This window comes from Humulus lupulus, chromosome 5 (genome assembly GCF_963169125.1).
Source record: "Humulus lupulus chromosome 5, drHumLupu1.1, whole genome shotgun sequence".
In the NCBI taxonomy this organism is placed as follows: domain Eukaryota; kingdom Viridiplantae; phylum Streptophyta; class Magnoliopsida; order Rosales; family Cannabaceae; genus Humulus; species Humulus lupulus.
In genome coordinates, this window is record NC_084797.1 from 5,015,056 (window position 1) to 5,040,096 (window position 25,041).

General features: G+C 34.0%; 2 protein-coding genes and 1 pseudogene across 3 annotated transcripts; 1 reads left to right on the plus strand and 2 right to left on the minus strand.

Annotated features, from left to right (window-relative positions):
- Positions 1–5,454: 5,454 nt before the first annotated feature.
- On the plus strand, positions 5,455–8,276 carry LOC133777903 (uridine kinase-like protein 3; annotated as a pseudogene).
- Positions 8,277–10,267: 1,991 nt separating this feature from the next.
- On the minus strand, positions 10,268–13,057 carry LOC133834257 (uncharacterized). Of its 2 annotated transcripts, none has more exons than XR_009893325.1 (3): positions 12,447–13,057; positions 12,242–12,335; positions 10,268–10,871 (listed from the first exon to the last, which is right to left on the minus strand). XR_009893325.1 is itself a non-coding variant. In XM_062263812.1 (3 exons), exons 1-3 carry the CDS (start codon positions 12,568–12,570, stop codon positions 10,671–10,673), a joined length of 381 nt encoding a protein of 126 aa, XP_062119796.1. In that variant the 5' UTR covers positions 12,571–13,052; the 3' UTR covers positions 10,268–10,670. The 2 variants fall into 2 exon arrangements, 1 of the variants encoding a protein (XP_062119796.1); XM_062263812.1 differs by having other exon boundaries at positions 12,242–12,297; positions 12,447–13,052.
- Positions 13,058–14,524: 1,467 nt separating this feature from the next.
- LOC133834259 (uncharacterized) lies at positions 14,525–16,110 on the minus strand. Its single transcript, XM_062263813.1, has 2 exons — positions 15,917–16,110; positions 14,525–14,943 (listed from the first exon to the last, which is right to left on the minus strand). Exons 1-2 carry the CDS (start codon positions 16,035–16,037, stop codon positions 14,732–14,734), a joined length of 333 nt encoding a protein of 110 aa, XP_062119797.1. The 5' UTR covers positions 16,038–16,110; the 3' UTR covers positions 14,525–14,731.
- Between the last annotated feature and the right edge of the window lie 8,931 nt (positions 16,111–25,041).

Sequence of the window (25,041 nt, forward strand, 5' to 3'; positions counted from 1 at the left end):
AGAGAGAGAAACAGGGCAAGGCATGGTAATCAAAGATCATAAAAGGGTAAAGTCAGCTTACCGTTAGAGCCATTCCCAATGAAGTTTCCATTACATTCTCCGGGCTCCTTGTTTCGATGGCCTGCAGGTCTCTCTCGGTGGCGCGGTAGAAGTGGTCGACAGCGTAGCTCTCCGTCTCATACACCATCCCCCGGAAGACGTCAGGAATCTTCTCCAAGGCCTGGGGGTCAACGGGAATGCGCACATCCGGGACTACGGCCGTCAGAGTCCCAGCCTCCGCCTCCACGTCTCGAGCAGGGGACAGAGCTCGTGGAGGAGGCGGGGGCATCTTCTCCACTGGCAGAGGAGGAGGTACCTTGGCCAGGGCAGCCAGGCCCTGGTCTTTCCCCTGTGCAGGGGATTTGGATGGTGTCCCGATGGCTGAGCATAGGCTAGGCCATTTAATGCGGTTCTCGGAAGACGTACCGTCACCAACCACAATGTTCCACGTATTCGGCGCCTGCGTAAAAGGTGGAATATGGAGAGTCCATGGAGAAGCCTAAAAGGCCCTAATGTGGCCCTACACGACGGCGTGTACCACGAGCAAGGGCTTGGGGGCAGATGTACGCCCTGATTTTCCAGTGAGCTGTTAGCGAGCTGAGATGTGGCCTAATTATGTCAGCCACGTGGATACCCCATGACTGGAGCTTCCGTCGTCAAGTCCTACCTCTTTAGCTCGAGGTAGCCAAAAGGTTCGTCAAGATTACTCAAGGGTCGAGTCAGGACTTTGAAGGCCGCAGGTCGAGAGGGCATCCAGCTCGGGGTACGAACTGGAGTTAGAAGCTATGACCTTTTATAAATTCAACCACGCAATGTAAACGTGCATATATCAGAGATCACATGTCTGATATATCCCTGAATTCTCGGACACGCAGCATGAACGTGCGTATTCAGACACCCACGACTGGGTTGGGCCGTGCGGCCCAATATCCCCCTTACCTGTTGATTAGACCACACTTCGTTTGTCAGAGTTTAAGAATTAATCATGAATGTCACAGAAGTGACATGATGGGTAAGAAGGTCACGGGATGGCCTCCCTTACCAACTTCCAGGTGCCCTCTCTTATAAATATGGAGACCCTAGGAGTTGCAAGGGGTTGGATTCTATTGTGTAAAAAAGTACCCTGTAAAGAATACCAGGCATATGGCAATAATATTGGCTGGTGGAGTAGAAGGATTTTAACCTTTGAACCACCTAAAAACGTAGTTGTGTCATCAGTCCATAAAAAGATCATTTATCGATTTTGGTTCATTATTAAGCACTAATCTCTTTCTCTTATTTTCTTAATTACCTGTTGGCGAAGAACTGCGTCAACAAGGATATTTGTGTAATTACCCAAATTTCCTAATAACGTTTAAGACCTTGATTAGGAGGCCAGGAGGGCCATAATTGATTTATTATGTTATTAAATAATAATATGCATGTGTTAGGTGTATTAAATATGCATGTGAACCCATTTGTGATTAATTGAATGATTTTCATATTTTGGCCATTTCGGGCATATTGGGACATATATGATATGTGTGTGGTGCTTTATTATTATTTGGTTATGCTAGGGTTACTCAACACGAGATGATTCTAGGAGGTAAGCTAGTGAGAAAGTCACAACATATTTATACTTGACTCGGAGTGAGTCAAGGGGCATTCAGCACATTACCGTGTTAGTGGGTAATGGGAATAAAAATTTGATGATAAATTGGGAGTTAGTAAGATCAGGGTGAAATTCTGGAGGTTTTGACTATTTTGCCCCCGGGGACATTTTTGGGACCCCGAGCGTTAGGATTTATTTGAAGCTACTTAAGCTTGAAGTAACCTTTTAAGAAATAAAAAGAATGTTCTCTCTCCCTCAAAGTTCCATTTTCGTCTCCCGATCGCATTTTCGTTGAGTTCTAGGACTCAGATTTAAGCGAGATTCGAGGCATAGTGATCCTAGGGAAGATTAGAAGCTTATTAGTTGGAGGATTTAGTTGGGAAACAACATAATCGAAGGTAATCCAAGTTTTAAGTTCTAAGTTTTTAAAGTTTTTAAGCTTGAATTGGACTTTGTGTTTTGATGAGTTTTTGATTGAATTAAAGATTGGGTTTTATGGGTTTTGGATCATGGGGATGTTTGGGAACTTTTATTTTTGAGTTTGGAGATGTTTTGATAGGTTTTTGGAAGGTTTTAAAAAGGAGAAAACGAGGAAAAATGGTTGGTTCGAGGTTGGGCCGCGACCCTGTTCTAGGGCGCCGTGGCCCAAGCTTGCTGAAGAAGGAGGAGGGTCGCGGCCCTTAACAGAAAAATTTTCCAGAATTGTGTTTTGTTAATGGGAACCTAACTCTAAGGCCCTGTGATCGATCCTACTACCTAGTTGAGTGGGATTCGACATCCTGGAGGCTTGGGTTGGGTTTGGAAGTATTTATATACTCATTTTGATGAGGTTTTATATTATGGTTGTGACTAAGTTATCAATAGGGGCTTGGAATCAGGATCATGCTTGTGGCTTGTTTATTGGTAACATGTGCTTGGACCAAAGGTAAGAAAACTGCACCCCATATATGACATTCATGGACATTATTGAGGCATGTTGAATGTTTAAAAGTGGACATGGATTGCATATTAAATGCTAGCAAATCTTGCTTCTTGTGAATGACACTGACTTACTAGTCATAATCGACAATGGTGTCAGATCCGTCTGTGAAGCTGTGACTTACTAGTCAAGTTCATCAACGATACTGAGCATTGGTTGTGTGTTACTGACCTAAGAGTCAGGAGCGGCATAAGCGTCACGAGCACAGAGCCGATAAAAAGATTAGATCTAATCGACATCGGTATTAAATGACTCATATGGAGCATTAATGCTGGACCAACCCTAAGGTCGATGAAAATTATAAGCGCTTGTCTAATCAACATCGGCATTGAATGACTCATATAGAGCATTAATGTCTGACCGACCCTAAGTTCGATGAATATTGGCATTGAATGACTCATATAGTTACAACTGTCACTCTTCTATTTAGGGCTATAAGCCCAGCATGGTTACCAGAACTACCAGTGTTAAATCACTCATCTGATTAGGATTGAATTGATAGTCATCCACTCAGGAGGGCAGGATTCCTTATCCTGGATACCCATCATTATTTGAACTTATTTGCATGTGTGATGAAGACTATTACTGCTAGGCATGCACTTTATGATTTGATGACATGTTATTATTGTTCATGAGCATATTGAGTTTTCTTGCTGGGCTTCGGTTCACGGGTGCTATGTGGTGCAGGTAAAGGCAAAAGAAAGCTGGACCATCCTTGAGTTTGAGAGCTTAGGTGACGATGTGTACATATGCAGCTGCTCGACCGCCACGACCGAGGGTTGAAAGAGGAACTAGGGTTAAACCCTATTTTGCTGCTTAGATCGGCTAGTTGTAAATACTTTCTTGTAATTAACCTTTGAATAATATTTTTGGGATCCCAATGTATATGGTAAACGTTTTAGTGAAACGTTATATCTTAACCAAAAAAATTTAACCTTAAACCGTTAATCATACTTAGTTACACGATTATGGCCAAATGACTCGATTAGCGAGTTTAGCACTGTATAAAACGCACACCATAACGGTCCCTAGAGTTTAGGGCGTTACAGTTTGTGTCAATAATAATGATAAAAAATGTATTTTTGAAATAATTAATTTATTAAAAATAATATAGAGATAAAAATTAGAAGTATCAAGGCTATTTTGGTAAAATAATCCTATGTTTGGTAGGAAAAAAAAGTGAAAAGAAAAAAAAATGTATTTGGTAGGAAAGAAAAGTAGAGAGAGAGAAAACATTAAGGGAAAAAAAGTGAAGAGAAGAATATTGTGTGATGCCTACCAAATTTTTTTCCTCCAAATTAGAAAGAAAAGTTTTATAAAGGCAGACAAGTGAGAAATTACTCTATTATTTTTATAAACTAATTTTAATATTAATAAAGGAATATACTATTTTAGTCACTGAATTAATACAAAGTAGCAAATATGCATCCAAATTTTCATAAATACCAAAAAAATTTCCTATGTTTTGTTGTTCATACCAAAATGGTACCCTACACCTATTTTTAGTCAAATTTTTTTTTAAATTACGCTCACCTATATATTTTTTCTATAATTAAAATTACTTTTAATTCTTTTGATAAATAGATAATACTTAAACTTTATTTTAAAAAATATATAAACTTAAATGAATAATAAAATAATTAAAATCATGTATTACATTTTATTACTATTTAATATTTGATTTTAACTTTAATAAACTTGAAGAATTATTTATTTAAGTATATATATTTATTATAAACAAAATAAATAAGTGAGGATGAAGTGTCTTTGAAAAAATAATTTTGACCAAAAATATTACCAGGTACCATTTTGGAATGAATAATAAAAGAGATGGTAATATTTTGGTATTTATGAAAATCGGGAAGCATAACTGATATTTTGCATAAACCCAAGAGACCAAAATGACATATTCCCTATTAATAACTTAAGCATAAAAGTCCCACAAATTTTCTCTCTAATTTGAAGAGTAATTTTTTAGGAATATTTATAATTATATACATAAAATCTAAAGTATTTACAAAAATACATTCAACCAAATTATTTACATAAATACTGGTGCCACGCTACTTACCAGATTTTAAAAAAAAATTGAGAACTCCCGCTTCCTAATTTTTTTTGTTTTTTTAGGTTGTAAAAACTTACATTTTGGTTGCTTACGATATTGATAGGATACAAATTGATCTTTTTTTTTTTTTTATTAAACGCTTTATCTTTAGATCATATTGTTTCATTTGCTTTTGGTTACCTCCAAACTCATTTCTAGACATCTTAATACACAAATTAGTTATTTTCATGTTATATTATGGTATCTTACTGTTTAAGATACATTTTGGTAGCCTTCAATCTTTTTAAAGAAACTAATGGGTTGCCATATAATGTAATAAGTTACCACATAGTTTATTAAAAAAAATTAATTTAGTATACTGCATGGTAACTTTTAATAGACTTTTTTAGTCACTCGTGTAATTTACATGTCTTATTATTAATATATTTTTACGTTACCTTCAAGTCTATCTTAAAAACTAATTAGTTATCATAAAGTTACTTTCCAAGTTATCACGAATAACTTACTAGAAAATGATATTATTTAGTGTACTGCATAATTACTTTTAAAAGCTACATTTTCATTGCTTTTTATAAATAATTTAAGATACCAATTAGTTAACTTTTAATATATGACTAATTTTTTTTTAGTATGCTACAAATTTGTACACAGTTTCTAATACATGTATCTTGCTAAAAATTCACAAAAATATAGTATATTTTTAGCCATTTAGTGGGGCACATTAGAATTGGTTTGCTTTGTAGCGATAACTAGCCTAACTATGGTATATATTTCTCCTATATGGTGCATGCTGTCTCTTTCATGTCTTTTGATGTAAAATTGCTTTTATTGTCAGATGCATTTGATAATGAGAAACTTTTAGCTTCTATGGATAAGTTGAGGAATGGGCAAGCAGTAGATATTCCAAACTATGACTTCAAGAGTTACAAAAACAATGTCTTCCCACCTAGAAGGGCAACTTTTGTTTTCTTAACATGCTGGTCTAATGAATTGTCTCTTGTTTTCTTATACTTGTCTTACTAAAGAGAAGTTATAGGAGAATTAAAGTTATTCAGTACTTACAGTATGTGCATGCTTGCAATTATCAGTATGTTTCTTATCTCTATTAGAATTCTGAATTAGAGGACCCTTACTTCAACAATATGGCGGCATATGATGTGCAGGTAAACCCTTCAGATGTGATAATTTTGGAAGGCATTCTCATTTTTCATGATCCCCGTGTTCGAGAGTTGATGAATATGAAGATATTTGTTGATACAGGTCATTTATTTTCTTTTTTATCATTTAGGCTACTTGATGTTCTTACTCTGTATTTCTGATGCTTTTCATTAGTTACTACTACAAATATGTGGTCTTGAGATGCTTATCTGACTATTTTTTTTCTAATTTATTCATTATTATACCATTACATTTGAGATTCAATTAATATAATGATTTCTTTTATAGTTTCTGCATTAACTATGGGATGCCGTGATATGTCACTTTATAGTGTTACTAAGTTGAGGCACTTCACATTGAAAATTTTTCAGTGCAGATGCTGATGTTCGTTTAGCAAGGAGGATAAGGCGTGACACAGTAGAAAAAAACAGGGATATTGGTACAGTTCTTGATCAGGTTAGCAACTATTCATGTAATTTTGTAATCATTCTTATTGCCAAGAGATTATATCTTTGAATTTGTGGGCCTCAATTAAGTTTAAAGTATCAATGAATATACCTCAGGAGATGAAACTGCAACTCTGGTGGTAATTATGTTTTGTTACTTGTTAGTAGCTAGAAATGTCAAAGTGCTGTTTTTGAAAGTGATCTTTGTGATGGATGGTTTCCTCTTATTATTTGATTAACTCTTGTTGTTTAATCATTTATGTCATTCCCTTTCACAAAATCTCCACTCGATAGGGTTGAGGGTTCACTGTTAGTCTCCGGTACTTGATCATATGAAAATGAGAGAATAATCTGATGAAAGTAGGCTACATTTTTCACCATTTCATTTTCTTAAAATGCTTTTGTTTTAATGCAGTACTCAAAGTTTGTGATGCCTGCATTTGATGCTTTATTCTTCCTACAAAAAAATATGCTGACATCATTATTCCTCGCGGAGGAGATAATCACGTGGCTATTGATTTGATTGTATAACACATCCGTACAAAGCTTGGCCAACATGACTTGTGTAAAATATATCCTAATTTATACGTTATACATTCAACTTTTCAGGTATCTGGCAAGCTTCATTCTCTGTTATTAATGTAATTTCAGCAACTTTCTATGGCACTAATTACCGGTTGACTCATGCAGATACGGGGCATGCATACCCTCATACGTGATTCACAAACAACGAAGCATGATTTTGTATTTTATGCTGATCGGTTGATTCGTTTGGTGAGTATTTGTTTCTTTGAATATAAAGTTTATTTATGGTTTTGCATTTTGAGAATGGGATTAGTCAATGAGTAATGATCTTGAAATTATTACCAGGTCGTTGAGCATGGTCTGGGACATCTGCCATTTACAGAAAAACAGGTGGTCACTCCAACTGGTAAGCTGACAGTCAAATGGAATTTTTTAGTTCTTTGTCCCTTTCAGTTTTCTGTTTTCATTTTTAATGGGTTCCTTCAGCTTATATGTGAAAAATTACTTATCATATTGTAACTTTTCCTTTTTTCTTTTTTTAAACAGGAAATTTTTTAGCATATGAGTAACATTAGCTTCTTGTCTGAATGTGAGGGCATTAACTGTTTAGCCTCAACAATTAAGTGCCACTACTCATATTAGAAAAGCAAAGCATTATGTTGTTAGTACTGCAAATCTCTAAAAAGGAAAATCTAATATTAACTGTCCTAATATGACAGTTTAGGACCCATGCTTCATAGCATGTTTGTTGTTCAAAGACTAAAGTTAGTTTATGCTGTATAGATGATACCTTCATTATTTTGTTTTCTTTTTCTAATTTTGATTTCGCTAAGAGAGTCCAATTTCTTGAAACTGTAATTGCTGATAGCTAATTTACATCTCCTGTCTTTCGCAGAGTCCGTGTATACTGGTGTAGATTTCTGTAAGAGATTATGTGGTGTGTCTATAATCAGGAGGTAATTTCGCAAAGCAATTGTGGCATGTGTTTTTTTGTCAGTTTTTCATATAAATTTTATATTTGGAAGCAAACTCTAGAGGATTTCTATTCTTGGGCCAAAAAATAAGATTCAAAGCTGTAATTTTTCACAATGTACTAATTCGATATATTCTCATTGCACACTTATTCTTGTCATTACAGTGGTGAGAGTATGGAGAATGCTCTGAGAGCATGTTGTAAGGGAATCAAGATTGGGAAAATTCTAATCCACAGAAAAGGAGACAATGGCCAGCAGGTTTCGATTCCCTCTATGATTGTCTTTCATTTTTTAATCAATGTATTTCTATGATTCCATTTTTTAATCAACCTCTATGATAAACTATTGGTGGTTACAAATCATTTTGGAGATAAAATAATTAACTTTTGTCTACCCTTGAAGCCCAATACCTTGATCAATTGTGTATTTGTCCATTACTGTACAATTCTGTCTACAAAGACAGCAATTATTCTTTGGGAAAAGCTATCCTGGCTACTAAAACAGACATGCTGCATAATAGCTTTTTGTTTGGCCCAGAATTGTTGGTTAATAAAACTTCCAAGTTTAGTCTGTTGTGTTTTCTCTCTCTGTTTTTTTTTTTGGCAGTGGCTTCGATCATAAAGCACACTCTGCTGCTGATTTTTGTAGCTTAGTTTATTGTGGTGTTCTATTTGTGTTTCTCTTTTATGAGTTCCTTATGGCTTGTTGGACTTAGTCTAAACACATGGTCATGCTCTTTATTTAATCTCTCAAACTATTTCAGACTAATGAATTGGCACAATCATTTATGCTCTTTATTGCTTCTTTTTTAGTAAGCCTAATCACATGTTTGCCTTGCACACATATAATATGAGTGTCATCTAGATTCTAGGCCATTGGATCTTATATATATCTTACATCATGCAGTTATGTTTAGCTGTGGAATAAAAGAGACATTGGTAACTATGCTCTCTCTGATATATTTTACTTGGAATTTCTTAAATAAGAATAATGTTGTTGCAGGTATTGAGACATGAAAAGGGAAAGTGCGGGGTTGGTGTCATATGCAACGGTGGCGGGGGAGCTTCTTCACTTGTTCTTGAGCTCATGTAAGACCTATAATTGTTTTTGAGCTTATCTTGATTGAATTCTCCTGATCGCCTAGCCAGCTTATAAATAAAGCTAATTGGCTAACCCAATTGTACCCATCACTTGGTTCATTTTCAATAATAAGAATCAATTTCTCATCATGATTCATATCAATAGAATAGCAGAACTTGTTGCTTATTCTTGCATTGTTGAGAGGAAATGATATTATATTATCATGGGTTTAGCTTAGACTACATATATTCAATAGGACTCAACTTTACCAAACTAGCAAATGCTAATCTATTTTGTGCGACTTCAATTAATTGTTTCTTTTGCTCACCTGTCAAAACATGATGAAACCAAAAAAAAAAAACTGCTAGTATTTCCTTTATATCTTTTGTGGAGACTTGGAAATTATGGTTTTTGACACTCTTAAGTAAAATACTCATTTCTGAGTAGTTTCGAAGTAGAATGGTTTTTGTTTGCTTTGGTGTAGTTGTGAATCCATTATTTTGTATGTGGTGTCCTTTATTGGATATAATTTCCATAGCATTTTTCTTGAAGTAATTTGTGATGCTAGATAATAACAATAAAATATTTCTTTGTTTATTTTGCAGATGTGATAAGAGAAGCATAAAAGGATACTTAAGACTCATTGAAAGTAGTAACTTTGTTTATTTATTTGTGTTGAAAGTAGTAACTTTTAGAATCCTTGAATACTTAAAGTTAATTTTGTTCTTGATGACAGTGTTGAATGTTTTAAACTAAATTGTGGATTGTTAATTCAATGTTAAATGTTCTTACTTTTTGTTATTTGAAAATCAAGTTCATTTGATGATGCTAGTATATATTAGAAAGCTAATTTTAATTATATAAAAAAAATTAAAATATAATGGAATAAATTAGTGTTATATAAATAAAATATATAATGAGAATTTAAACATATCTAAATATAACAATAATATGAAAATTGAGTTATAATATCTATTACAATAACACTTTTTATGCAAAGAATTATGTTATGCAAACTTCATTATATAACACAAATAATGTGTTATACTAAAGTGTAGTATAACACAAAACATGTGTTATACTAAAGTATAGTATAACACAAAAAATGTGTTATAATAAAGTGTATAACACAAAAAAAAGTGTTATACTAAAGTGTAGTATAACACAAAAAAAGTGTTATATAATCGACTATAAATAACATAATTAAACACTTATCTATATATTAAAATAACACAGAAATTGTGTTATCGTTGACAGTACAATAACACATCTATATAATACTAATAAAGTGTTATGTAAAGTACCCTGACCTACGATAACATAGTTGGTCTTAACACATCAGAAAGTGTTATCGTATGTTTTGATAACACATTTTCGGTGTTATTAAAAGCATTTTTTTCTTGTAGTGCATGTAGTGCAGTTCTGCCATTAAGACCACCGGTAGCTGGTGAAAAACAATTATTTAGTATTACATTAACCAAATCTTGGTGTCGGCACTGGACGACTATGTAGAGTGGAGTCTCGCCTGCTTTATTAGCTGAATACGAGAAATTAGGGTCTTCTCTCGTCAATATCTGCACAACCTCAAGATGACCGAACCGCACAGCCTCGTGCAACGCAGTGTCCTCTTCCTCATTCTTCATCCTTATCATCGTTTGGACACCAGAGATGTCCTCTTCAAGGTCTTGTGGTTGGGATGATTTTGCATGTTCAATTAGAAAATCAACAATGCGGTGATGGTCGTACCTTGCTGCCATGAGTATGGGAGTCTCTTCTCTTGCATTAGTTTGCATCAACAGTGCTGGACACAAGTCTAGGATCCCTTCCACGAAGGTTGTTTGATTAGTGTTCTTGAAGTAGTGATGATATGGACATGGAGCACTGTATTTCTTTCTGGGGTCAATAACAGTTGGAGTTCACTAACCTTTTCCCTGAAGACTTCAAGTTCACCATCAGTTGCAGCTTGGAACAACTTGCGATCCATGCAAATGCGCTCACTATGGATGTTTGTTTTCTGATAATCACTAATGTTGTCAGATGGCTCATGAGAAGAAGAAGAAGAAGAAGAAGTCATTGCTCTTTAAATTTATATGTTATTGTAATAATATTCATTGCATGAGAAGAAGAAGAAGAAGAAGTCATTGCTCTTTAAATTTATATGTTATTGTAATAATATTCATTGCATGCATACATATAATGTCACAACTCGAGCCCTAGGCTGTGGCTGATTTGTAATATCTATAACTTAGGTGGTTAAAGGTCAAACTTTGACCCTTGTTGTAAAATAGTCTTTATAAATGATCATTTAGTTTATATTAAATAGTACTATAATTATAAGTCAAATTCATGGAATAACTCCTATAACTGTATATAAAAATATTAATGATAAAAGCATGATCATTTATCATTATATATAGAACAATAATATCCCCACAGTTATGTAGTCACCAAACAATTAAATTTAATAAGTCATAAACACTCAAAATAATACTTAGCATCCACCATTTCTCATTCCTAACTATTACATAACTAATTCAAATATACCGATCATTAGGTTCCAAATCAAATATACATATGTAATGTTCAAAAGATAAAACAATGACACTAAATAGAACTAGGCTAAACACATTTGCTCCATCAATAATTCACCTTATCCACATTCGCGTCACTAGGCTCCCGGAATGGGAGAGATATAGGGGGTGAGCTTATAAAGCGCAGTAAGAAAGCAACTAATAACATAGGAACCAAAATTTTAATAAAACCCTTGCATAGTTAGCTTTGAAAACAAAACATATATCATCATGTATGAACCAAAATAGAGAGAAAACACAAATAATCATAAGAGCATAGCTACAAGTGCACATCACATCGTCCACTAGATCCCTAGTTCCTGTTACCCACCATAGAAAAACCGACATCTTAAATCGGGTAGCCGGACCTGATAACCACCACAAGGGGGAGGCTTAGAACACTTCTTGTATATAGATGCTAGGTCTTTACACCTACAGATGAGTGGACAGCTGATCTACCTATGATGACACAGAGACTAGGCCGTGAAACAACAACATGCACAAATCATGATTACTATGGCTCTCATCGGTATAACCAAATGCAAGTAAACATGAAAAGAAAGAAACACATTCCCTTTATATTTTAGAAAATATGGCAGCATAATAGCTGCATTTCAATAAAACCAAAAAAATCATAACCTGCATAAATAAGTGAACAAAAATATATTTGACACTCAGTGCCCTCAAAACAGATAAGAAAACATGTAGATTAAGTTTTCAATTTTTCAAACATTTTATAAATTTCAAAATTGGAATATATTTAATGCAATTCAATATGAGTAAAATAAATACAATAGTCAAGTTGAGTCCCTACCTCCTTAGAATTTTCAATCCAAGCTAAAACCGACGCTGCTGAGCTTAACGATGATCCTATAATGATTTAGTCCAATTTTAATATCACACTTTTCCTATGTGCATTAAATGAAAAAATGATTATCATCATTAAATTCCTTATTCAAAATCGCGTCCAACGATATATAATATGACCATATTTAAAATTTCAAGTTCCGGAACCTTACCCAAGCGGTGCACAGTAGCGGTTGGTGGCGACAGTGAGCGGTGTATCAGAAACATCGACGAAGGTAGGTGTGACATATAACAAAATGACCACATCAGCGAGTAGATCACATTCATGCGAACCATCGATCCAAAAGGTGCTCAGACTAGTCGGAACGTCGTCGGAAAGTGGAGAAGATACCCAAAATCTCGCCAGAGAAAAATGACGAGTTGACCGGAATGACTAAGTGGGTTTTGTTCCTCTCTTCACGCTGTTTTCAAAGGTACTAACCATTCGTCGAGAGGTGGTCGGAGATGGCCTGAAAACACAATCAAAGTTGACGGACCAAAACTTTGACTGACTATTCCGAACAGACGACGAGTTTGGCAGCGCCGCTTAGTGGTTGAGGTCGTTGGAGCAAGACAAATCAATGAGTCACTGCATGTCAAAAATAGTGGTTGCCGGAGGTTGAGTCTTTGTGGTGGTGGCGTGTTGCCGTTTAGAGAATAGAGAAAGAAGATAAGAGAAAGGGAAGAGAGAGAGAAGTCGGGGAAAGAGAAAGAAAAAAAAAAGGGAAGAAAGAATCATTTGACTATTTTGACTTAAAGTGGGTCCCACCCATAAAAAGATATTATTTAAATTAAATTTTGTTTTTAGTGTGGAGTGTTAATATTCCCGACCCCTCAAATTGTATTATTGTTTTTTTTTACTGATCATAATTATATATTCATTTATTCAAGAATGAAAAAGTATAAAGTAAAAACTCTTGGCACTTCTTTACATTTTTACAGAATATTTTTATGGCGTTAATTATAATTTTATATACCCTTTACGTTATTATATTCATTTTCCAAATTTAGTTTATTTTATTGGATTCTTTTTCCCCCTTTTACCACTTTATAATTAATTACTTATCCATAAGTCAACTAAATATCTTCACATAATTTTAAAACATAAGCCTATTTCTTAATATACACCATTTCTAATTTATTAGGTATTCAAAGAAACTAGATTATTCCATTTAAGAAACTAAAATTTTAAACAATATTATAGCTAATAATGGTAGAAGAAAATATGGATGTGAGTGTGAAACATATTGAGATTTTATTATTGGCTTCAATTCTCATTAGGCAATTTTTTTTGTTTACAATTTTGTTATTAATAATTGTATTTTATGTTATATATCATAGATATGACTCTTCAAAAATATGTTGTAGTGTGTGCTTGAATAAGAAGTTATTGCTATTTAAATTTAGGGTTATTTGCAGTTAAAGTATCTAAATTATTACGTTTATAGCATTTAAGTACTCAAATTATTTTTTTGGCGATAAAAGTACCTTCTGTCCATGTTTTGGTGTAGTTTGGTACAACTGTCAATTCTCACAATTAAATTCGTCTGTCAAACGTAGGAAAAACTACCCAATAAAAGATATATTTGTAGCAAAATTACCCAATTTAAGAAATGTTTGAGGTAAAAGTACCCAAGTTATAAGCAAATTTCACACCATGTACGCAGACTTAACTGCGAAACAGATAACAGTACTAAATAGGTTATAATTTCTTTCAAGTACCAAAAATAGAAAACGCCCTTACGGTAAGAGCAGCCTCTACCTAAGAAAATTCCAATAAACTTATATACTTTGAGTAAAAAGGTGACAGTTTTTTTAACTCGTTAATGGATACTATTTTATTTTGCCATGGCATTATGTGTTGACGAGTTGAATGTATAAATATATATGGGTGCACTTTTAATGGTTACTACCCATGGATAGTTACTTTAATATTATCCATTAGATTAAGATCAATGGTCCATATTTATAGTTGTTAATTAATATTTCTAAAAATAAATTTTTATTTTTTCAAATTTTTGGAAGAGTTACTTGATGAAAAACGTGTATTTGTTATGAAAATTTAATATTGTAAACTTTTCATTTTTCAAATGCATGTCAATTTCTAAATATAGCTAATGTCTCTTATTGGTTGAAAACAACATTAATTATGCAAAAAAAAATAACTAAATTCAAAGTCAATGTTGAAAAAAAAATATTTACCTATTGGTGACTTGCTATACCAAGTCATTATATTGCCACATCATCATAATTGTTATATAATAACTTGCCGATATTATATTATTATTCTAAAAGATAAGGTATAGCCAGCTTACATTTATTCACTTATTTAAAAACCTCAACAATATCATATGTATGATTGAGGCATGCATATATATATATATATATATGAAAGAGAGCTAGCTATGTGTAGATGATGATATATATAAGATATGATGACTAAGATATGAATCAGTGATTAGTTGAATATCTTCGTCGAAGTGGTTGTTGGGCATATTCTAGGGCATCCTACGACCTCGTAGCTGCATTGACAAAGTGGACAGGCTGATCTGTCGCAGAGGCATGGATTGCCGCAGGTTGATGGGCAAGCACCTCTTCTTGTGTCTCTACGAACGCACTTAAGCTTCCCAGATTCCACTTCGCAACTACAGCTAGCACATTTCGTTGGTCCTACATACAAACAACATCACTTCATCAAATTATATATATACATGTATTGTATAAATATAAGAATTGTTAGAGTATAGTGTCCCACGTAATATTGAGTCAAGAACACAAGTAATTAACTCCACTAATCATTGATTGTCATGGTATCATGAGTCATATTCCTAGCGGGTATTCGATCCATACCGATCCAAATAGTGAACAGAATTAAAAAAAGAAAAGAAGATCAGTAAGCTGCATTATGCATGAGAAACGCATAGTGCAACAAGACACTTGAGATCCAAATAGCAAGCGATAAATCGCACGAGATCCGCATAGTACAAAAAGACACTCGAGATAAAAAAAAAATAATAAGCTATAGCTAAGAAAAACAACTTGTGATTCAAGACTGGTGAGCAAAATATAGTCACCATCTTGAGAGGATATTAGAATATAGTGTCCTACATGGAACACGTGTAAGAATATTGAGTCATGAATAAGAACATGGGTAACTCCACTAATTACCAATTGATTTTTAGATAAAATCTGATCATAATTCTTGTCAAGAACCAACATAACTCTAAGACCAATAATAATCAGATGAATTAATGTTCATGTGATGCTTGGTTGGGGTGAATAAGTAAATGAAAAGAACTCAATAATTTTTATAAAAAATAACCAATTTTTTGTGTTCATATTAATTTTTATTCTATTTTATTATTATCCTTCAATTTCATTTCCTCCACCCAAACTTAATATAAGAGAATAAAATACTCTAATTTTTTTTTTTTTTTGTAAATACAAAAGAAAATCATAAATTTAGAAAGAAAAAAATATACTATTATATATATATATATTTTATAAAAGGGTGAAAAAAATTAAATTTTGTCATGACTCCTAGTGTTTGGAGACCAGGGTTAAGGTATAGATAATTTATGATCTTATTATAATAAGTTAATTTCTTCAATATCTATATATATATATATATATACATACATACCAACTGGACAAAAGGGAGCACCATTGTCCGAAATCAACCCCAAAAAATCAACACGAGCATGAGTTGTTGAAGCCACCACAGCCAACAAAAGCAGAGCAAGAAAAACCTTCATGAACGCCATTTTTAATTATTGTAGTGAGTGAAGAAGATCGATCGAGTGATTATATATATATATATAATACTTTTGAGATGTGGAAAGTAGAGGCTTATTTCCAAGGTATTTATAGAGAGAGAGTTATGGATAATAATAAGCTTATCCTATTCATTCATATCTCACCATACACGTATTATTATTATTATTCAAATTAAATTGAGCACGTGAAAATTATTGCATGCATTCGTTGAGTGGTCCATTTTTGTCTGAATCTTCTACTCTTGGTATATATAATTTAATGTATTTGTTTGCTTATTATTATGATGAGGATATTTTAAGAACAATGAATTGAATATTGGTAGGTATAAAGATTGAAAAGAGAATAATAAGAACATGGTCTAAAATTCTTTAAGTATGTTATCCATAATATCTTGATTATATATGTATATATATAGACAATTTTTTTTATAAGGTTTCAGTTTAAACCCTATCGGTAGGGCTCTCGGTGTTTCTCGACCTGTGAATAGTTTTCAATATAATTTTTTTTTTTTATAACTGTATATATTATAACTATTTAGAGCAAATTTTCGGAATATCCAACTAACAAAACCAAGAATTATATATATATATATATATGTTCTAGCTTCAATGATCGGTAATTACAAGTTTGGTCAGAATTTGGTAGCTAGTATGGTACGTATAGACCATTGGAAAACATTGAATTTGGTATATACGAACGAAAAAAATTCAACCACGTTATTATTGTACTTATTAATTAATTAACAATATCATGGGGAGAGGGTATATGATTATTTTTACAACTTTATGGATAAAATATTGTTATTATTATTCAAAGGGTGGTTGTGGATAGGATGAAAATTTTCTCTACCAGGATAGGGATTTGCCCTTAATTAATGGGATGGAAGTGGGGACAGGGGCTATTTTCTAACTTCGCATGTTAAATGGGTCAAAGACAGGAATAATAGTACCATCTGCCCCGTTTGATCTTTTATTTATTTTATAATATTTTTTATTTATTTTAAATATATTTAATACTTTAAGTGATTAATATAATATAATATATATATATATTAAATTTAAGTAATCTAGTTTATTTCATTTTTAAATAATTGGGTATATTTAATATTGTAGTGTGATGGATGCTTTGCCAAACCGGCGGCCAAAGAAATATAAAAAATCTAAAATATTTAACTTAAATTATTGATCACTTATATATATATATATATATATGTACAACTTTAATTAATGATGACATTAATTCATTTCCAATGTACCATCTGTGGGGACCGGACCCAATTGGTGGTAACATAATTGGATTGGCCGAAAGGACAAAATCAAAATAATGTGTTGATGTTGAGCAAACTCATATTAGGCAGCAGCTGAACTAAGCATGGCATAAAAATTAACTAGGAGGGGCCAAATAGAAAGGTTAAATAAAATTAATGAGAATTGTTAAGAGGTATCACTGGTGTCCAACACCACAAGTAGGTGGCATACCGATATTGGTGCAAACCAATATCGAGTTCTACATATTTGAATTTAATAAGTATTATTGGGTATCACTAACTAATTATGAGGTGTCACCTCATGTGGTGTTGGGCACCTTAAGGTGTCAATTAGCAACACTCAAAAATAATCTTACATATATAATAAATGATTGTCTAACGGAATTTATTGTCACTTGGCTTAACATGATATTTTTAAGGGTTTATAATTTTTTGGACCTTGTATTTTTTTACATTCTTTGTTTGGACCTTGTGTTTTGAAAAATTATTTTTTGGACCATATGTTTTGTAGAATAGTTCAAAGAGATCCCTAAACCCGATTTTGATGATCAAAGTTTTTTGAACTAAAATTAAAAATAATTTACCAAACTAACAATTCTTAACAAAATCATAATTATTCTGCATAATATTTGTATTGGTTTTGAGATGGAACTCCATGATTCTTACTATGTATCACATTCTACTTCTAAATATTTTTCCATATTCTAACACTCAGGGACCCCATCCCACATGTCGTATGCCTTTACTTGGCCACCACTGCTACTAGTCATTGTGGGAAAAATTGTGTGATTGGATTGAGTAGTGTTAAAGAAAGAGAAGATCGTCTCGGGGGAAGACGTTGCAGCTAGGCAGTGGACGGCGGAGAGGAGTGGAGCAGCATGTGTGCCGAAGGGGAATGCTACTACGTACGACCACATGAGAGTGGGCTAGTGGTAATGTGTTAATGTGACATTGCTTAGTATATTTAGTAGGGATGTAAATGGGGCGGGTCTGCCCCGCCCCGCCCCACCCCGCCCCGATTAGTTTCTTGGAGCGGGGCGTGTCACCCCACCCCATTTGCCCCATTTAACTTTTTTTTTTTAAGAAACATTAAATTATAATTTTAGAATTTTCCCCAAGCCTAGATATTATTTTTTATTGTAATCTTTATATTTTACACTTGGTATCAACTACACCATCAAATATTATATTTTGTTTTTTTATTTTAAACTTTACAAAATAAATACAAGAATAAGGATGAATTATATAAAACATATTTTTCAATATTTATAATTCTTTCTAGTCTATATAGAATGAAAAATATTCTAAATCACATATAAAATATCAATTTTACGTACTATGTATATAAGTAGCATGAGAAAATTGAGTTAGAGTATACAAAAAAAAAAAAAAAATTGAGGCGGGCCGGCCCCGCCCCATTTAAATTCCTAGCGGGGCGGGGCGGGGCGGGGCGGCACCCCGCCCCGAATTCCGCCCCATTTTTACTGGGGCAAAGATGCCCCGTCGGGTCGGCGCCCCGCCCCACCCCGTCGCCCCATTTTTCCATGCCTAATATTTAGAATAATGATATGTGCACCAAGATATTACATCAACTGACGTGGCACTACTAAAACAGCAGGTCTCATCTGAAATAAATTTGATTGGTTAGAAGATATTACAAGTTCGTTCATTTGAAAAATTGAGAGAGAGAGAGATAGAGATATTGCAAGTTATAAAGTCTTTGTTAGAGGATATTGCAAGTTCGTTGTCCAATTTTCCAAGAGTATCATTGTCACTACAAAAAACCAGACTTTTGCCGGCGTAAATTTGCGCCAGCAAAAGTCAGGTATTGTGCCTGCAAAAAGCAACGACGTTCCCCCGTCAATAATGGCACTTTTGCTGACGCAAAAAGTAATGCGCGCGGCAATTGTATCTTTTGGCGACGGAAAAATGCGTTGGAAAAAAATAAGAATGCGCCGGGAAAAAAACTTGTCTCGTTATTGTGGAAAACACTTTTAGCAGCGCAAAAATACGCCGACAAAGATTATTATTTTAGTGGCGCAAAATTGCGCCGGTAAAAGATGTGTCTTTTAGTGGCGCGTTTTTGCGCCGGGAAAGGTGGATATATGTAGTGACGCATTTTTGTGCCAGTAAAAGTTGAGACTTTTGCCGACGTAATTTTGCACCGGTAAGAATATTTTTTAAATAAATTTTTTGATAATATTACTAATTTTATTTTCAATATATTAATATTAATTAATAAATTTTAATTTTAATATATTAATAATTATTTAATTTTCTAGTAATATTATTTAATTAGAAATAAAATTAAAATTTTATAAATAAAAAAAAATTACAACTATTAATATTTATTGTGTCCACCAAACATGAAAATATAAAAGTAGTTTAGTAAATTAAATCTCTAATAAATTAAACTTTAAATAAATAAATAAAAAAGTTCTACAAATGTGTACTACCCTCCTCATCATCCCCGCCCCCGTGAGCATCATCGTCCTCGTCCGGATATTGTTCTGGTAAGTCGACAGTAAAACCAAGAGCCAATATACCAACCTGCTTCAACAAAGCACTGAGTAGGACATCTTGACGTCGTTGACGACTCTCAAGTTTAGTCGTATACTTCTTTAGGTTCTGATTTTCCAGCATAATTTCCTGAGTTTTGTTTAACGCCCAAAATGTGACAGCCACTAAGCGGTGGTTGTAGTATAATCGGGCGGTCGATCCACAAGGAGGTAACCTAAATCAAAAGATTAGTAGAAAATAACACAAAAAGTTAGTAACAAGAAATAAATAAAATTGTAAATGGAAAGAGGTTTGAGATTTTGATATTGTATTTTTTTGATGAAATGATAAAGTGAGATAGGTGAGATAAATGTAAGATGTAATCAAGAGTTTGAGAAATGGAAGGGTTTCAAGAATCATCCATATGCTTGCTTAGTTACTTGGTTACTTGATTTAAAAATACACAAGTAAATAGTTCATATCCCAACATTTACTTGGAAAATCTAACATTAAAGTCCATAGTTTTTTCTAACAAAAGTTCATTTGAGTTATAAAGTTCTTTACTTTAAAAGCACAATGTTAATCTTATGAAAAATCTAAAAATGACAAAATACCCAAGGGCAATAATGTGATAGAAGATTAGACATAAAATTATGTATCAATATTACTTTTACTAATTAGAAGCACATAGAAAGAGCATGACTAATCCTATATACTATTAGCATAAGTAAATAAAGATAGCAAAATAAAGATAGAGATGAAAGAACATAAATAACTCAAATATATTACATTAAGAACATAGTAAATCAAAGTAGCAAAATAACATCACTTGCATATGGAATCATCCCTAACCTTCCTAGGAAGATTAGGCCATTATGCTCATGATTCTCACAAAATTCTTAGAAGAAAATATGAGAAGAAAGTGAGTGGAAATTTTGCTATAGTTTCTCTACTCTAAAAATTACATACCAAATGTGAAGAAAGTGTCCCTATTTATAGATGGGGAAAAGGACTAAAAAGAAATTAAACAACAAAATGGGGTTTACAAAATAAATCTGAAATATTAATAATAAAATATGATTTTGAAAAATCAAATCTTATTATTAATATTACCCTAGCTATTTTTGTGTATAGTCAAAATGTTCTTTTTCTAAAATACCACAAAAACATGATCTATAAAGCTCAAAATAGCAATTTACAAAACCCAATACCCACAAAATATGGGTGAAGGTGGCTGTGGCAGAAGTGGGTTTTGACCCACTTCCAGCCAATAAAAATGTGCCACGTAGGCAGGGTGTTTGGCTTGCTTCGGACTGGACTGGCATTGGGCTGCCTCGGATGGGCTGATGGAGGCTGTGCAAGGCAGTGCTGAAGGGTGGATTGGGCCGTTGGGCCTGGAGGGAAACAAGGTCTCACTTGCTAATTGATGGAGGCTTTAGATGCAGCTGTGGCGGCGACGTGGCAGGCGGTGGTTGGCTGGCAGGCGGCTGGCAGGTGGTGGCTCGGAAGCTTGGCTCGGCGGCTCGGCTCGCGCTGGCTGCAGTGGCTGGAGAGAACAGTGGGCCTGGGCCGAAATCTTGGGCCTAATTCTTCAAGAATGCCATTTTTTTCCTTTTGTTTTCAGATTTAATTGTTTTCTTTTTTTTTTCATTTCAAAGTGCCAAAATACAACTTTAATTCCTACAAAATAACAATAAATTAAATCATAATCAAATATTTTCATTTATAAAATAAATCATATTAATTCCATGAAAATATTAATTAAAACTTAATTTATTTTGACTATTAAAATCAATAAATGTGTGTTTTTCCACCACTAATCACAACCCCCAACCAGCTTATTGCTAGTCCCTAGCAATTCAAGCGAAAAAGAAAATTGTCAAGTTAAATAATCAAGTCAAACCAAGCAAAATCATCCAAGCATTTTCAAATTATCATCAAGAAGTCAGAAATTACTATCTAAACTACTATAGTTGCGATTTCAGAGTTGTGTGTGTGTGCACCAAACCATATTCTTTTTCTCACAAGTCATAACACAAATAGTATCGAAAAATCTCAAAAGTATAAAGATCTCAACTCCAATTTCCTCACGGGCATTGAAAGTATTGTATGGGAAGGATTACACTCTTGGAGTTGGAAATGTAACAGTTTACGCTCAAATGAGAAAAGATAAACTTTTTAGGACAAGCAATTTGAACAAATATTGATCACAAGATAGGCAAATCAACTTATTGGAATTCAAATGACAAACAACCTTTGGGATTTACATGAGAAGGCTCTAAGAGCAAAATGACAACTAACTAACAATGATAAATAAGAAAGTGAACTATAATGATAATAATTTTTTTTTTTTTGTTAATTTATTTATTTTTTATTATTATTATTTTTTTTTAATACAATTACACAAAATAATAGTAATAACATCTATATATGTATTTTTTTTTCAACAACTACAAAGTAATAGAAAGAAGTGTTGCTCTTGTTCTCTTTTTTTTTCATTTTTTTTTCTTTTTCTATTATTTTTTTTTTCTTTTGTTTTCTTCTATTTTTTTTCATTATTTTTTTTGTTTTTTTTTTTTTTTGACAAGAGACAACACAAAAATAAAAAGGAAATTACAAATACAATACAATAAATAAACACAAATTTATTACAAAGACTTTTCTTAAATGAAAGATATCCCTCTAGTAAATGTCATGTCTTAAATTCCAAATATGTGACTTTACCAACTCAAATGATCAATAAAAGTTCAAAAAGTTGTTTTCTCAACTCTCACAACTCACCAAGAAATGAAAAACTTTAAACTTGAAATTTCTCTCAACTATTTATGTTAACAACCAATTTATTTATCATATGTTTGGAAAGTGCACAAAATAACTCTGAAAATCACTTCTTAATAGCTAAACATAGTAAAAACTGACTCAAACCAACAAATTATACTCATGCTTGGATAATTTTGAGAAAATTTGACTTAAAAATTCAACAAGACAATAATGTTTCCCAAATGACTGCTAATGACGTAACAATAAGATTTTACAAATGAAAGCCAATGCATGTTCACCACCCCCAACCAAAAATCAGACAGTGTCCTCAATGTCAAAATGAATAAGCAATGAAAAAGATAAAGAAAGAGAACACCTGGATGATGACCATGTCCATGAGGTGAGAGCGAAAATAGCCTGGTAACAAAACCCCAAAACAAAATACAAGAACGAAAAGCATATAAAAATAAAAGAAAGACAGAAAAATAAAGCTAGGGAAAAATAAAAATAAAAAGAACAACAACAAACCATTCAGAACGTCAGAGTGTATAGATTGGGTCCTTAAGAAGGACCTCTTCAACACGACTCACACTCTCAATGTAATGCTTCAGTCTTTGGCCATTGACGCGAAAAATTCTCCCATCGGTTGGGTCCTCGACCTCCACCGAACCATTGGGAAATACTTGCTTCACTACAAATGGACCAGTCCATCGCGATCGCAGTTTACCGGGATGCAAGTGCAAGCGAGAGTCGTACAGATGCACTTTTTGATTTGGCTCAAAGTGTTTTCGCAGGATTTGTTTGTCGTGAGCGATTTTCAATTTTTCCTTATAAATCCTGGAATTGTCATATGCATCGTTTCTCAACTCCTCAATTTCGGACAACTGGAGTTTGCGATTGATACCTGCGGCATTCAGATCAAAGTTTAGGGCTTTGATAGCCCAATATGCTTTATGCTCGAGCTCGACAGGTAAATGACGGGCTTTTCCAAAGACGAGCCGATAGGGAGACATCCCAAGAGGGGACTTGAAAGCAGTGCGGTATGCCCAAAGAGCGTCTAGAAGTCGTGTAGACCAATCTTTGCGGTCGGGATTTACCGTCTTTTCCAGAATGTGTTTTATCTCCCTATTGGCTAACTCGGCCTGACCATTGGTCTGTGGATGATAGGCATTTGCAACTTTATGAAGTACACCGTACTTGCGCATAAGAGCCTCAAAGGATCGGTTGCAAAAATGAGTGCCTTGATCACTGATGATAGCGTGAGGGGTACCGAACCTTGATAACACATTTTCTTTCAAGAATTTGACAACTGTAGCGTTATCATTGGTTCGACATGGGACAGCCTCGACCCATTTGGAAACATAATCCACAGCGAGAAGAATGTAAAGGTAGCCAAAAGAAGGTGGAAACGGTCCCATGAAGTCTATCCCCCAACAATCAAATATTTCGATAATAAGAATTGGGTTCAAGGGCATCATGTGCCGACGAGATAAGGATCCTAACTTTTGGCACCTTACACAAGAACGACAGAAATCATTGGTGTCTTTGAACAGAGTGGGCCAGTAAAGGCCGCATTGTAAGATTTTTGCAGCGGTTTTCTTCACAGAGAAGTGACCACCACAAGCATCATTGTGGCAAAAATTCAGCACACTAGACACCTCATCGTCATGGATGCATCTTCGCATGATTTGGTCGGGGCAATACTTGAATAAGTATGGGTCATCCCAAAAGAAATTGCGCACCTCGACCAGAAATTTGCGTTTGTCTTGTGAACTCCATTCAGATGGGAGTTCACCTGTTACTAAGTAGTTTACAATGTGAGCGTACCACGGCAACTTAGCAACAGAAAGCAATTGTTCATCGGGGAAATCATCATGAATAGGTGGACCGTCAGCGGGATCGCTGAATTCAAGTCGGGACAAATGGTCCGCGACGACATTTTCAACACCTTTCTTGTCTTTGATCGTTATGTCAAATTCTTGCAGGAGAAGGATCCACCGTATTAATCGCGCCTTAGCATCCTTTTTGGAAAGGAGATACTTAAGGGCGGAATGATCTGTGAAGATCGTAATAGGCGATCCAATCAAATAAGATCGGAATTTGTCAAGGGCAAAGACAACGGCAAGCAACTCTTTTTCAGTAGTGGAATAGTTCATTTGAGCACTATTGAGAGTTCGGCTTGCATAATAGACAACAAAGGGTTTCCCTTCCCTTCGTTGTCCTAGCACAGCTCCCACAGCAAAGTTGTTGGCGTCACACATGATCTCAAAAGGAAGACTCCAATCGGGTGACTGAATGATGGGAGCGGAAGTGAGCGAATTGACAAGTGCTCGGAATGATTCCTCACACTTAGGTGTCCACTCAAAGGTGACATCTTTGGCTAGGAGGTTGCTCAGCGGACGAGCAATCATTGAAAAATTGTGTATGAATCTTCTATAGAACCCAGCATGACCAAGAAATGACCT

Excerpts from the sequence above, each read along its gene's own strand:
- LOC133834259 (XM_062263813.1), bottom strand. The coding sequence starts at position 16,037 with ATGGCGTTCATGAAGGTTTTTCTTGCTCTGCTTTTGTTGGCTGTGGTG. Across the intron at positions 14,944-15,916 it reads TGCTCCCTTTTGTCCAGTTG|GACCAACGAAATGTGCTAGC; the intron begins GTATGTATGTAT and ends GTTTGTATGTAG.
- LOC133834257 (XM_062263812.1), bottom strand. The coding sequence starts at position 12,570 with ATGGTTCGCATGAATGTGATCTACTCGCTGATGTGGTCATTTTGTTAT. Across the intron at positions 12,298-12,446 it reads CGCTACTGTGCACCGCTTGG|GATCATCGTTAAGCTCAGCA; the intron begins GTAAGGTTCCGG and ends AAATCATTATAG. Across the intron at positions 10,872-12,241 it reads GGATTGAAAATTCTAAGGAG|AAAACAAACATCCATAGTGA; the intron begins GTAGGGACTCAA and ends AGTGATTATCAG.